We start from the raw sequence: 15,492 nt of genomic DNA, 5'->3' as shown, positions 1-15,492 counted from the left end.
TCAGCTGTTCGTAACACTTCCCACAGTGAAACAGACGTCACCGCTAACTATCGCATGTCCGCCATTTCCTGGCCAAAACCGGAAGTGACGTCATTTTCGCGGAAATGTAGTTTTTTTACTTGTAGGCCTTAAAAGCCTATACTGGTCATGTTTGACTTTTCTAAATAGTTTCTGGGATGCTTAGAACTCGAATTGCACTGCTGGAAATAGTTTATTTTGATGCACATGCTGTTTTCTTTACTAATTTGCATCATAGGATTGTTTTTTCGTTTTTCCTGCAGTATATAAAAATTGGTGTCTCTCCAAAATAAAACTATGAAGACACTCAAAATAAATTTCCTGTAGTTGTAAACTATTTTTTGCAACTTTTTTGTATTTAAAGTTTTGAGGGATAAACCTCTTAAATTTCTCCATAGAAATATATGTAAAAAAACCAAAAACAATTTTCAATTTTTTTGTAGTTTATTGCACTTTTTTGCAATTAATGTAGTTACTATGGACTTAATGTATACATATTATTAAAATATGGGCTATAACAGTTGCATAGCAAATTGAAATGCTCCCACAAATGGCACTACAACATGTAAAAAAATAATATAAGCTCTGGCGGACATGGTTCTATAGTAGGTCTTAAAGGGTTAAATAAATATCGTCAAATAATCGAGATCTCAATTCCAGTGAAGATAATCGTGATTATCATTTTTGCCATAATCGAGCAGCCCTAATTAAGTGGTTTCTAATACTTACAGGTTGTTGGCAAAATATCTAACTTTAGGGCTTGTCTGTGGGCTGCGTGCTGTTTAGCCACTTGTATTGTTATCGAACACGAGTGTAAAGCTCCTGGCTGCATTTTGTGCTTATTTTCTGAATAGCTACTTATCAATAGTGCAGATCTATATTGCAGCTTGAGACTCAGAAGGTGTCCAATAAGCTTTACCAGTGAGACATGCTCCCTGCGAACCTTAATCAATAATCCCTGTTGGACATTAATTTTTCTGTTTCCTCTCCCATTACCGTCTCACTGTAATATAGTTAGCCCATGGAACTAACTATTGATTATTTTTATATTATTTATCTCCAACCAATTAGACTGGATAGAGATGTGGAGACAAGTCAATGTTAATGTTTACCGCGTGTTCCCTCGCAGGCCTACGACGACGGATACGGTGGAGAGTATGATGATGAGAGTTATGAAGCCTATGAAGATAACTACAGCAATCAGTCAAAGAGGTAACGTTAACACACACACAGCAGGAAAGGCTTTTTCAACTTTTCTCAGTTACCATCCATCTGTTGTTACAATACAGAATGTTTAAGGTCCACTGTGACCAGCTGGGCCATCACAGGTGTACATTAGAGCAAGAAATCCCCAAACCAACAATGACTTGATCCTAACAGCAAAGCTACAGTATGTGTGTATACTAAAGCCTGATGAAAGTGTGCCAGAGACGTCTGTTGTCTGTTAAAAACACATCAGTGAGCAACTTGAGCAACATGGGCACAGTAGTTAATCCCACATACACCATCATGCTGCTGTAAATATTTAGTGATGCACTAAATCCGCAGCTGAGTCCCCAACAAATGGAGTAAAATTTGTTCAAATTTGCCCAGCTTTTCTAGGAATAACTTAGCCCTTCTGTGGTTGAAGATATGTTTATGACCACTTTTTAAAGATCTGTCTCTTCATTAAGAACTAATAGATAAGGGCTGAGTGACACAGACAGTGGAGAGGACTACTGAGAGATTTTGTAAAAAAGTGTTTGGTCTTGTTGATAATAGAACTGCAGTCCTTTCCCCCCCCAAAGAAATCACATTTATTCCTTATTTGACAAAAAAGAAAAGTCGTCTGCAGCTTATTATTTTTTTCTTTGACCCGTGTTTTCGCTTCATCTGCTTTCAGCATTTCAGACTATTATGAATATGGGCAGGGAACCAGTGATGAATCCTACAACAACTATGGTAAGTAGAGCTTATTTTATACCGACAAGAACAGAAATGAGTCACTGTCTTTTTCATGTATCCTCACTTTTCAGTACTGATACTCACTATAAATTGTTGAATCCAGCTAAAATGCAACACAACCCCATTATTAAAAATGAGAAAATGGGTTGATTATTTGATTAGTCGATTCATAAAAATGATTTGGCAGCTGGATGGCTGATTAAATGGTGAAGTCCTTTTTCACCTTGCACTGTGCTCTGCAGTTCCAGGTTCTCAGCTGTAAGAATGTGTTGATTTTCTTTGATCCTGATTTTCTTTAGTTTGTACATCGACCGTTTTTTGGCATCCAGGTCTGAAATCTCGAGTTTTTACAGCTTATAGAAGCCAAATATTTCTCCAATCATCATGGGTTAAGGTAATAAAATACACCATTTAATATGTAATGCTTCATGGTCATAGGTCAAAAATCAGGGTCATTCGGGAAATTAGGAAAAAGCTTTCGTTTCCCCTGGAACATCTCAAAAATTTATTTGGGGGACAATAATATATCTTTTTCTGAGCTCTTTAAAACATTATTTTTAAGTAAAGACATTTTATGAATACACAATGACACAAAAGAATTAATATTCTACACCAGGGTTTTAATAGTTTTGCAATTTTCATTAGTTTTTATTTTTATTTAGTTTTGACTTCAGATTTTCAATTTTATATCAGTTTTAATTAGTTTTTACCAATTGTTTGCTAGTTTAGTTTTTATTTTTTTGAAAATCCTTAGTTTCAGTTTAGTTTTGATTAGTTTCAGTTATAGTTTTAGTTGTGTTTGCAATAATTAAGTGTAACAAAATCCCAGTTTCATCATATCAGTCATTCTCTTCTGCTTATCCTTGGGTATGTTGCTATTCCAGCTACCATACCCTGCATCCTGGACAGGTCGCCTGTCTGTCGCAGGGCTAACACGCAGAGACAGACAACTCACATTCCCACCTATGGGTTCTTTAAATAAATAAATAAAGGCAGATGAACAACCATTGATACCAGGCAACTATAAAATGTATAACTTGGCCCCAATGAGACTATTAACTCTTGCAGCACCGGGTGTTCATAATTTTGGTTCAAGTGAATTGATAAACTTTTTGAAGGCAATTGACTCACACAGTTATGTAGATATCCCAGTCCTGTTGTCTCGGGATGCATCACGCTGCCTTGCCTGGGGTTAGCGTCTGTTTCTGGGGATGAGGGTTACCTTCTCAAGGTAAGCTAGGTTAGCCTTCTTGTGTGAGCTTTTCAAGTGCACTTTAAAGTTTGTGGGATTTTCTTCCCTTTAGAAATGTCCCTCATAATTTGTCTCTTTCCACTACAAGACACTTGCTTTATCCAAAACACAGTCATATTCAAAGTAATCCCAAATTGGACTCTGGCGCTTTCTCCCGACCAGAGATGGGCAGTAACGCGTTACTGTAATCCGATTACTTTTTTCATGTAACGAGTAAAGTAAGGGATTACTATTGCAAAAACAGTTATTAGATTACCGTTACTTTCCCGTAGGAACGCTGCGTTACTGCGTTACTAAAACCTTGATTTCTTTTGCGAGAATGTCTCATGACAGTGACGTAAGTGAGTGCGATGTTCGTGACAACAGCTGTATGCAGATCAACAATGGATAATATATCGAGTGCGGGAGAGAGTATGAGCGTGCAGCATTTAAAGTGTGGAAGTACTGACCTTATTTTGAGTTTGATTCCATAAAAAGTGACAAAAACATTAGTGTCCGTTGTGCGTGGGAAGAAAACTTCTTTTTACAGCGAAAAAAACCCCTAAACTTCCAAGCAAGCACCGAGTGTGCTACAACGTGATGGGAAATTCACAGAGAAACTCTTGGATTCTTCCACTGACTGCTGCGGCACATCTGCACCAGGGTATACCTCCGCCTACCCCACTCCTGCTTTACAGGTGAAAATAGAGCAACAGGACCGCAACAGGACTCTTTGATTTTATTTATTTTCTGCTGTGTTTTACTTGCATCTATTTGAAAGAGTGAGTGTAAACACACACACACAAAAAAAAAAATTATGTGCTGGAATGTGCAGAAAATAGGTTTAAATATTAAACAAATTTCTTCCAGTCAGAGAATGTTGCATATAATAAATTTTTGCTTGATGCATAAAGTTAAAAGATTAAAACTAATAAAACAAGTTTTAAAAAGGGGCCTTTCCATTTGATTACATTTTGTATGATTGATTATGTAGAAAAAGTAGAATTGGGCTGAAAGATCTATCGCTTTATCACCTATTCAGGTTGTAAAACGTGTTTTTAAAAAGTAACTAAGTAACTAAGTAATTAATTACTTTAAAAAAATAAGTAATCAGTAAAGTAACAGGATTACTTTTTGGGGGAAGTAATCAGTAATTAGTTACTGATTACTTTTTTCAAGTAACTTGACCAACACTGCTCCCGACTTTTCCTGACATGATTCTGCGCGTGGACGGAGCAACAACACAGACGACTCGACTAACGTGCTGCCACCTGCTGGCATAATTAGACAGCAAGAAATAAATCTGGAAACTAAACTTCATTTTCACCCTTGACTATTGTATGACACGCACACATCAATGAAAACTAAACACATTTTTGCTATAAATTCATTTAATTTTAGTTAGTTTTGTGAACACTCATTACTGTTTTAGTTAGTTTTCCTTTTTTTGTTTTTATTTTTATTTCCGTTAACGAAAATGTTTTTTCACTTCTAGTTTTCGTTATTTCGTTAGTTTTCGTTAACGATAATAACCTTGTTCTACACTACATTTCTATATTAGCAATGCTGACATCAGCACAAGTAATCTGTGAAAATAACTCTGTCATTATTCAGGATTTCAATATTACCAATACTGACATTAGCATAAAACATAAATGTTTTAGTATAGCCCTTGCCCTTTGGGGGGAGTTGTGCTGTCTGATTGCACTTGTTTAATAAGACATGATGCATATTTCTGTTAATTACACTCTCTTTTAGACTCAAATAGATGATAAACCAGAGTATGCTTCAGGGCTTGGCTAACTTTTCACTGAAAAGTTGCCACTATAAATGGATTCAGTGTTCATTGTTTTTCAGCCAGCTCTCATGTCTGTTATCAAAAAACTATGATGGCGACATCAGAATACAAAACCACAGATAACCACAACCATAATCTACAGATGTGATCAGAAGGGCTGAATGACACAGACAGTGTTGGGCATTTGTTTCATGGTAATTTGGGCTCTTTGTGACTTCTTCAAACTTTTCTTTTTCCAGGGTGGAATGATTATACAGCATACATATTTAATGAGTTTAAAAAGAAAGAATTGGGTCCACAGGTTTGAATTTATTTTGGATTTTCTGTGATCCACACAGGATCAAAAGAGTACATACAGGCTTAAATGTATACCATATCCCCACTGATATTTGGCTAACTGTCCATTAATAAGTTATACCTCAAACAGACACTTTTGGTAGCCATCAGCACTATTTAGGCATAATTGTGGCTGGATAGTTTACCGCTCTTCTTAACAGAATTGATAATGGTCTTTTAAATTGGCTGGTGTCCTGGCATTGAGCCGGCTTTTAAGCACAGGCGAAGGTTGGAGCTTTGGGAAGTCCATTAAGTAAGCTTTATGTTGGCCTAATTTATCCATTTCAGAATCAATTTGTTCTGTTTTTGGGATCATTCGACTGTTTCCACAATTCAGCTGCCTGCCTAGTTGTTGATCAAAGATATTAATTTGTAGATAGAGAAGGTAGTTCCAATACTTCTTTGCATCCTCCTTCTCATGTACCAGTACCAGTGGCAGCAAAACAGCCAGACTATGATGCTACCACCAACATGCTTGAAAGTTCCTCCTGTCATTTTGACTAAATAACTCAATCTTTGTCTTGTCTAAAGACAAAACTTCTCCAGACAGCATTTGACTTTTCGATGTGCTCTCTCTTCCCATGGCAATGTCAAACTCACAATACAGTGATGCTGGTGTTTCAGCAGTTTGCAGTTTATGGAGGTTGGTAGATTTATTGATCCTGAACCTTTTCTTTTCATTTAAAGTTGGGTTGGTAAAGTAGTGACACACCCTAATTGTAAACACTTACACATCAAAATTACGTACAATTGTTTCAATTGATAATCTTGGCCCTGAGAGATTTTTCCAACTTGTGTAAATTGTAGAACCTTGAGCACCACTTATTAAAAGATTTAAGTAAGTGTATGTATATATTTGAGCCTGTAATTTTGACTCTGTGTGGATAAGAGAAAATCTACACAGTCAAAAATAAATTCAAACTTGTGAACACAAGTCTTTCTTTTGTAAAGTTATTAAAGATCTATGCTGTTCAATTATTACACCTCGGATAAAGAGAAGTTCAAAGAATTCAGTAAAATCCCAAAATTACCATGACATTCATGCCCATGATGAGTGTATACAAGCTGCTGACCACTACTGTAGTATTTTGCTATCGATATAAAGTGAACACTTTTGTATTTTTCACTGTTGTTCACATAAAAACAAATATATTTTGGTTCTTCTGATTTTTTTTGTTTGTTTTTTTATTGTTTAAATAATTGAAGCATTACGTAAAAATGAAGATATTGGTTAGATGCAGCCCTAAAGACTCTTTAGAAGAGTTTAATATTGTGGCGACCCACTAGAGGGCACCACTCACACCCAAGCTGGGAGGAAGGGTTCTGCTGCTGTGTTATATCCCCACAGTCGGACCCCGGTATTCGCCCGCGCATGTCGCCTCAACCCCATGAAACTGTCCGTCGCTCGGGAGGAGTTCGCGGCTATGGAGCACCTGGGCATTGTGCAACGCTTGAACAGCGCCTGGGCCTCTCCACTTCACATGGTGCCCAAGCCAGATGGGCGGTGGCAACCTTGTGGGGATTTAAAATACGGGGATTTAAATAACCTTACAGAGAACAACCGTTACCCGATTCCCCACATCCAGGATTTTTCCGCCCATCTTGCCGGGACCTCGATTTTTTTCCAAAATCGATTTGGTGCAGGGATATCACCAAGTGCCAGTGCGCGCTGAGGATGTTCTGAAAACCACTGTCATCACCCCCTTTGGTTTGTTCGAGTTTTTGCGCATGCCGTTTGGGTTGAAAGGTGCCGCCCAGACCTTTCAGCGACTTATGGACTCTGTTTTGCGTGGGCTACCTTTCGTTTTCGTCTGTCTGGATGACATATTGGTGGCCAGCACGAATCCTGATCATGAACCCTTCGAAGTGCCAGTTTGGTTTACCGGTCCTGGATTTCCTGGGGCACCGCATCTCCGATGGTAGCGTGGTCCCGTTGCCAGACAAGGTGCAAGCCGTCCCGCCTCGGTTAAAACATTGAAGGAGTACCCGCTGACTGGTCCCCTGACTGCCTCCGTGTGTTTTCCGCGGCGAAGTCGGCGAAGTCCGGCATCTGGCAGCCCCTCACCTTTTTCAGTCGTTTACTACAGACATTCAGCACGTGGCTAGTAAGCGTTTTGGTCCCCCCGCTGACATTACCTCGGACAGAGGCCCTCGGTTTGTGTCGGAACTTTGGTCTGCGATGGAAGGTCCACCGCACCACGGCATACCACCCGCAGGCTAACGGGATGTGCGAGCGGTTTCACTAGTCACTCAAGGCCGCGCTCCGTGCTTCTTTAACGAGTGGTAACTGGGTCGACCGTCTGAGGCCCCTTTTCTGTCACTGGCCCGGTGCACCACTGCATGCCAGATGTTTTTGTTCAGCAGTCGTTGGAATCTTCTCCTTTCATTTTGGTTTGGCGTGACGCCCATCAACCCCCCTTGCGTCCGCTTTACGACAGCCCGTTTCGGGTTATTGCATCAGGTCCCAAGCATTTTGTTTTGGATTTGGGGGACGGTAGGAGGTAGTTTCAGTGAACCGCCTTAAGCCTGCACACGTTCTGCAGAATGCTCCTGTGGTGCTGGCCCATGCCCCCTGCCGCGACCGCCCACCTGCTGCCGGGACGTTGGACTCTGACCCTCCCTCTGAGATCGCTCCGTGCCCGCCGGTGCTCGTCCGGCCAGCAGAGGGTTCGGCATGTCTTTCCTGGCCTGGTGGACCCACAGCCAGTTCTCGGACTCCCCGTTTCAGCCGTTCTGGACGTTTGATTAAGCCCCGGGTCCTGGATTGTTTGGGTGTTCAGGGGGGACATGTGTGGCGACCCATTAGAGGGCTCCACTCACACCCAAGCTGGGAGGAAGGGTTCTGCTGTGTTTGGGCGCAATATGCTCAGTTTATGTTTGGAGGTGAATCAAGTTGGAGTGTAAAACTAGAGCTCCTGTGTCGTGTGTCACATGCCTCCATAGTGTCATATTTTTATATGATATCTAGCACCAGTGATTTTTTGGTCAGCACTATCCATCATTCTGTATTTTGAGAAGTTTTCACTAAAGACAGTTCCCACTAAAGTATTAGCATTACTAAAGGTAATACCCTACATTCATGGGCAAATAGTAGAATAGAAAGAAAACATTCTCAAAAATCCTTTGATTTGATTTAAAGTAAATCCTGACAAGAAAAAAATGTTGTGTTGACCACACTTTCCTGGCTGACACTGCTGCACTGCTATACAAAAAAAAATTCACAGCCGAGAAAGAAAAAGAAAACTGTGGTTTCAGCCCACTTGCAATCATCTTCACCCAGGGAGCCACTTCTGTGTGCATCAAATTCCTCCTACCTTCCTGGCTCCTCGCTGCATTTGGCCAGAGGAGTAAATGTGCCAGTGGAAGCTCATGGGGCTAACCAGTGCCTATTGCAGAGGTGGACTGTTTTGCCTTTTGGGCATGTGCCTTTAAAGGCTTATTCCAGAAAGCTGTTACTATCGGCTGACTAACCTTTGCTGTGCCCAAAAACAAACTCGCAAAAAAAGAAGAAAAAAACGCCAGTTTGCAATTTCCAAATCAGCACCTGCTCCAAATTTTATAAAGGAGTCTCTGGATTTCAACTAAAAACATTAAGAAACATCTAAAACTGCTATTTAAATAAAATTGCATAAATCACCAGAAGTCGAGTTACAACCTTGTCACATGACAACGGCGATAAGCCGGATGCCACAGCAGGTCTGCGGGCTCATTCATTTTCAGCACAATGAGTTGTGCACTGGGGTGTTGAGGTCAGACCAAACCTAAACCAACGGGGCAATGATTTGATTTTCTGCTTCATAAACACTTTCTTATTTGGGAGCGGTGCGTTGTGCCTCGCAGCAAAGGTGGGCATCTTTATGTAATTTGGCTCTAAGGAAGGAGCTGCTGACAGTCGAATCTCAGTGTTGGTCCGTCAGAGGGCAAAGAGCTCATGAAATTAATTTTGTGTGAAGAGAAGCCCCCATAGTACCTGGGATATAATTTGCTTGCTTAAATTTTCTTGTCTTTGGTAAAATAGATTTAGGAGAGGCTAGAGAAGAGAGACAGTTTGTCTTTGTGACATGACGTTTCCGTTGTGAATGCAGCAGCTTTCTGCAATGCGTTTTTAACTCTTTTTTTCCACCGTTTGTTTGCTTTAATCTGCAGAGGAGGAGTGGGGAACTACCCGAGCCAGTCTCAAAGCCCCTGTTTTACGGCTGACGCGAGGAGGCTACAGAAAACATCCTTATGGCAGATACTAAAGGTGGTCCAGACCTCCAATTCTCAGCTATTTATATCTATTTTTTAAATCCATTATAAATGTTGTAACAGTTATTTTATTTTTGGCCCATCTTCTTCAGAAAGTAAAAAGAAAATCCCCACCCCCACCCCCATAAAGCGCATAAAGCAACAATTATTGCAGTATACTGATGTTTGAGCCTTTTTTTAACAAAAGAGACACTTAACAGTTCTCATCCATATGCAGGAAGGTTGTTCTTGGCTGTTTAAATGCCCTTCATTCCAGCTCCCTCTGCCCTAAAACATTAATCTGCAGATTTATTCTTGTGGGATTTGCGTGACTAGTTGGTTTCCATTTAGTGTCTTTAATGTAGTGATTACTAAGGTTTAATAGCCAACCCCTGTTCACTGTGTTAAAGCAGGCAATCATAGAGACATAATTTGACTTAGAGAGCCTATCAAAACTCTGCTGCGTCTCTCTACTTGCTTTAATTGCTAAGGAGACTTCGGTGCCCCACATAATAGAGGCATTTTCGTGGTGTTGCGAAACATCCAGTGATGCCATGTCCGTTTTTATCCACCGTGACACGCTACTAGATGTGGAAAACAAGCAAAACTTTTTCTCATTTTAGTTGTGCCTGTTCTTCAAATACGAGTTTGTCTAGGGGGAAATTAGTTTTGCCCTCTTATGCGAGTATTTTTTTTTAAGTTATTCAAACCCTATTGGCACTTTTTTCCTAATTTGGAAAACGGCCCACAAAATCCAGCTTAGCTCTTTGTCAGTGACTTTACAGGCACGATGAGTCTTTAACCAGCCACAGCTACGGAGAAAATGTGTTCACTTTAAATTTGAAAAAGTTTTTTTTTTTAAAACTTCAACCTTTCTCCAGAGTTCACTGATTGGTGGCTGCTGTCTGGTTTAAATTACTTCATGGAGAAATTCAAACTGATTTCTTCAAGGCAATTTTTTTCCACTTTTTTGATGATTTGGTTTAGTAAAAATAAAAACTGTTGCTTTTCTCTCACTTTATCTGAACAGAACTAATCTGCAACTTTGATTTGATTTGCAAAAACTATAACTAACCAACGGCAAGTCTAAACACTCCCCACAACACAAATAACATTAAATGCAACAAATGGAAACCTATCCTGAAGAAGAGTTGAAGACCTGAGTGCAGAGTGTCTAAATGACCTAAAATTTTCTTCTAAAAAAATGTTTAATGTTGAAATATCAGGCAAAATTACCCTAGGCCATGTTGTGACTTTAAATGATACAAAATGATGTGAGATCATGATCGTGCAAAACACAGTTTTGGTTGAAAGCAATGTACAGTGTGTAATTTCTAATGCGTGCTTTGTTCTGTGTGTAATCTGTATTTGTACATAAGGCATTTAATAAAAACAGCATAAACCTCCAACACAGTGTGTAAGACTTTCTAAATAGCAGCCTGTGAAGCATTAAATTGCTATTGTTCTGCAGTTTGTTAACGCGATACGTGACGCAATTCAAGCTTCTTGTTTCTAAAACCTAACATCTGCTTGCAGGTAACGGCTAACTCGTTTCATAAAGAAAACCCACCAACCTGTCCCAAATGAATCATTTGTAAAACACCGTATGTTATCCTTGAATATCTGATCACTTTCTTAAGAAACTAATACATTTCTGTTCTTAATTCATTCTCTGAAGTTTTACATCATTAAACAGACACTGATTGACTCTGATATGGCGTTTAAAGAGGTAAGAAGTCCTCATATATTATCATAATAATGCCTTAAAAATTCTCAGCATTTGGAGCTTAAAGAAAAGCATGTGGGCAATACGGGATCTAGATGCTGGTATTTACCTTCTGATTGAATGTCATTGCTGAGGGGGGAAAACAACGGCCTCAGCAACTCATCAATGTCTCTGCTAACGCCTTTCTGCATTTCTGTCATTTAACCTGAGAAACCTGCTCTGTAACTTTCCGTTCTTTAAATATCGAAGCTGAGATCTATTTAGCAATTTGAATTCTCTTTTGTGATTAGTACACCTGAAGCCTGACTCTCATTAAGAGTGTAGATCACGGGACTCAAAGGAAGACTAAACACTAAGCAGGTAACCCTAATGATAATCCTAATCTAACCTCCACTTAAAAAAAAGTAAACCTGCCCGTTTTAACCCCAAATAAATGCACTGTTGAATTAAAATCCCTTCCCATCTCTAACTAGATCCACAAGGAATTCAGCTGTTATAAAAGAGAGAATAAATTTTAATAAAAAGACACTAAAATATTGTTCGGCAAACTAAACACCACATCGGTGGTATAAAAGTAATTCTAATAAAATGTCACTTTTATAATACCTTGAATTGGTTTACTTTTTTCACAGTGATGGAATGTAACAAGGCTTGTGTGTAAATATTGCATGCATGCATTCTATACTTGTGGACTAGCGATGATGCATAGGACCGATTCATTCTTTATAACGCTGATTTGTTCTTCTCCGTAGATAAGGAAACACACCGCGGTGTGTTTTGGTCAAAGAGGAGAGGAATGTAATAGGTGAGTGGAGACACTGTCACGACCTCAGTTGCAGAAATAATCAGTGATTCACACTTTTAACATGTAAATGGGGCATAATTGGGAGAGGATTAGAAAGTTTCTTCACTGGATTCCTTTCGCACATTCAGCAAACACTCTAAATGCTAACTTGAAATCATAGGTGACACATTAAAACCACCTGAAAACTCATATATGTTGATGTCTGAATGTTCATTTTAACGTTAGCTCACTATCCACAGTATTATAAACCACATTATGTTTGTTTATATTTCTATGATTAAGAGCAATATTTTCTTGCGGCTGGCTGTGTCACACTTGAGGGATTGAAATATAATTTCCATCTCGTGGAATATTCTGATAGATTCTCTATTAATGCTCGTTTACATTAGCTGTAAGTGTGAGAGCTTTCACAGGTCTGACAGCTCATTAAGAACACAATAAAGCACAGACATGCAATTAAAATAATGGAAACAAAAGATGTATAGGAAGCAGAATCTAACTAAAACTGCAATATAATTAGAAATAATTAATCATCTGATTAGAAGAATGGTAGAGTACTGACTGTATGAGATTGGCTCAGAGTGAAGTATTTGCGCTGCGCAAGGCGAGATGTTAAGGTCAATTGTATGTGCAGAAATGAGGGGGGAGGTTTTGGAGTTGCAGAAAGCAACGTGTGTGTTATTGCCAAGATTATATGCTGTCAGTCTTGCGTGCTTTTGTCTCAGCTGGACCCGTTATTGCACATTTCCTTTCTGCTGTTCAGTAATGCTCTTATTGTATCTCTGTGTGCATTTTTCACTTCAGTTTTTGTTTTATTACTCTGCAAATACAGTTCCGCTTAATCCCTATGGTCAGATACCTGCTGACTTATTCATAACTCGTCCACTTCTATTGACTTTTTTCAATAGAAGGGTGCGTTTTGTAACACCCGTGCATGTCATGCATAACAAGATATATGCACCTTGTGAGATGTAGCATCAGTAGTTGTTTATATTAGTGCTGAATCGTTGAGAATAGAATCGAGAGTTTTCACCTCTCACACTACAATCATTTTTGATTATGCATTTCCACAATAATACACACACAGCTTATTACAGCTGTAGCATTTACTAATTATTAACATTGCTTTATCTAAGACCTTCATCGCAACAGTTGCACATACCGTTATGAATGTCATTCATTCATCCATCCGTCCAAGGGCAAAAGTCCCCACTGGGAAAAAATACTGCTTTTAATCAAGGACAAAAACTGTTTCTATTAGTCTCTAATTCTTTTTACTATTATTATTATTATTATCATCATTATTATTATTATTATTATTATTATTATTATTATTATTATTATTATTATTATTATTATTATACCCAACCAGTTTATTACGTACACCTTTTCAACTGCTCATTAACACAAATATCTAATCACAGCCAAATGGCAGATACCCAGTGCATTTAGGTGTTTAAGCACGGTCAAGAACCTGCTGAACACAAGCATGTTGAGGGTTTAAATGGTCCGGTAAATAGAAAATATCCAATGAGCAGCACATCTCTGGGCGAAAATGCTCAGAGCCGATAGAAAGACTAGACTAACTTAAATAACCAAGTAACCGAATAACCAAGGTTTGCAGAAGAGCATCTCTTATTTTACATGTCAAACTTCAAAGCAGATGTGCTACAACAGCAGAAGACCACACTGGGTTCCTCGCCTGTCAGCAAAAAACAGGAAACTGAGGCTACAGTTCACTCAAAACTGGACAGTAAACAATGGTGAGACAAGTCTCGATTTGTGCTGTAACTTCCAGATGGTAGGGTCAGAATTTGGTGTAAACATGAATGGATCCGGTTACCTTGTATCATAGGTAATGGTATGGAGAATAGTTTCTTGGCACTCTTTGGGGACTTTAGTGCCAACTGGGCATTATTTAAACACCACAGACTACCGGAGTATTGTTGCTGATCCCTTTATGACCACAGTGTACCCATCATCTGATGTGTCATGTCACAGAGCTCGAACTGGTTTCTTGAACAAGTCAATCAGTTCATTGTACCCACAATGCCCCCACATTTACTACATGTCAAAACAATAGAGCACCTTTGGGATGAGGTGGAATATGAGATTCACATTGTGGATGTGCATCTTTCCATTATGGACATATATATAACCTATAGACGGGGGTAAGAACTGCTTTTGAGCAAGCCTCTTCAAGAAGCCATTCAAACATACCTCACACTACCACACTGACATTGTCCTACATTTCTGACAAAAGTCATGTACTGTAAAATTAAGACACAATCATAATTGTTGCATTGTCATTGTTTACTCTTCTCCAGAGCAGAAGAAATTGAAAACGGCTCCTACAGACCTGAAGATTACACTTTGCCATCAAGCAAGTTCAGGTCCTTCACTGGCCGGGGAAGTATCTAGGTAGGTACGCAGTGTCGTCCTCCATAAATCACCTGACAAAACAGCTATATAATGCCTCCCTAAGCAATAAGGTGAAAATGTTTACTTGGGGAACATATATAAAGAATGTTTGTGTCAACATAATGCAATATTCACAAGATGTCGTCAATTTGTACGTCACCAGTAGCATTGTCACACAGGATATTTTCCAAGGTTATTTTCACAGTGTAATATTGTAGGCTAGCAGTGAGCCGCAGCACTGTGCGTCTTATTAAATGAACCCACAGAAAACAGCATTTTCATTGAAAACATTTCAGCGATACTGCAGTTAATTAAAAGGATTACATGTGATTGTTCAGTTTTTCTTTGAACAAGTGCAGGGGTTACATGACTGCTATGAATAAATTATAGATTTAAATAGCTGAAGTTTGATTTTTATACTTGCAGTATGAATCGAAAATAGTTTCAGTAGTACTTTTCCTCTTAAAACTAGCTCTCCTGTTTATCTGCACCTATGAGTTGGAAGTAATCATTGCTGCTGGAAACTCTGTGCATCTCAGTGATGTTCATGCCCCCTTTGCCAGAAGCGCTCTCGGATCCATTTTCATAACAAGCCTGCCGCCAGCTCAAGACCAGCCAAGAGATGAAATCCCAAAGCCTGCTATGGATGTTGATGTATTTCTTAAAATGAATGCCGCTAATAAAACTGCTCCCACACTGAGATTACAAAAGGGATCTTTTTAAATGAGTCATTATTCATTGTGACTTTTTTTTTCTTTGCACAAAGAATTAAACTCATGAAGACTTTGCAGTTGTCTTTGCATCTCCTCAGATGCCATTAGTCCACGCACGTATCCATGGTGATTCTTGTACATTGCGCAGACCTTTGCTGCAGCCTCAGGCACTATAAAAACCAGCAGCTGGTTTTTTCTCTCTTTTTTTTTTATAGCAAAAATGTTTATGCAGCCTCAATACTCCTAATAGAATACACAAAAGCCGAATCAGTA

The 15,492-nt window shown here is 39.1% G+C and overlaps 1 protein-coding gene across 3 annotated transcripts in view; it reads left to right on the top strand.

Annotated features, from left to right (window-relative positions):
* Nucleotides 1-14,506, top strand: part of khdrbs2 (KH domain containing, RNA binding, signal transduction associated 2) — a 79,505-nt gene extending 64,999 nt beyond the window's left edge. The window contains exons 7-11 of one of the 3 annotated variants that reach the window (XM_086259750.1): nucleotides 1,148-1,230; nucleotides 1,901-1,959; nucleotides 9,474-9,570; nucleotides 12,033-12,085; nucleotides 14,418-14,506. In XM_086259750.1, coding sequence (XP_086115876.1) covers nucleotides 1,148-1,230; nucleotides 1,901-1,959; nucleotides 9,474-9,568 — 237 coding nt within the window. In that variant the 3' untranslated portion in view covers nucleotides 9,569-9,570; nucleotides 12,033-12,085; nucleotides 14,418-14,506. Of the gene's footprint in view, nucleotides 1-1,147; nucleotides 1,231-1,900; nucleotides 1,960-9,473; nucleotides 11,641-12,032; nucleotides 12,086-14,412 lie in introns of all 3 variants that reach the window. The other 2 variants (XM_086259747.1, XM_086259748.1) reach the window with 2 other exon arrangements.
* Nucleotides 14,507-15,492: the final 986 nt, after the last annotated feature.

Source organism: Aulonocara sp. 'chitande type north' Nkhata Bay, linkage group LG13 (assembly GCF_057382095.1).
Source record: "Aulonocara sp. 'chitande type north' Nkhata Bay isolate Kocher_YH1m ecotype deep benthic linkage group LG13, A_spYH_male_GT1.1, whole genome shotgun sequence".
NCBI classification, from domain to species: Eukaryota; Metazoa; Chordata; class Actinopteri; order Cichliformes; family Cichlidae; genus Aulonocara; species Aulonocara sp. 'chitande type north' Nkhata Bay.
This window is presented reverse-complemented; position numbering and strand designations above follow the sequence as displayed.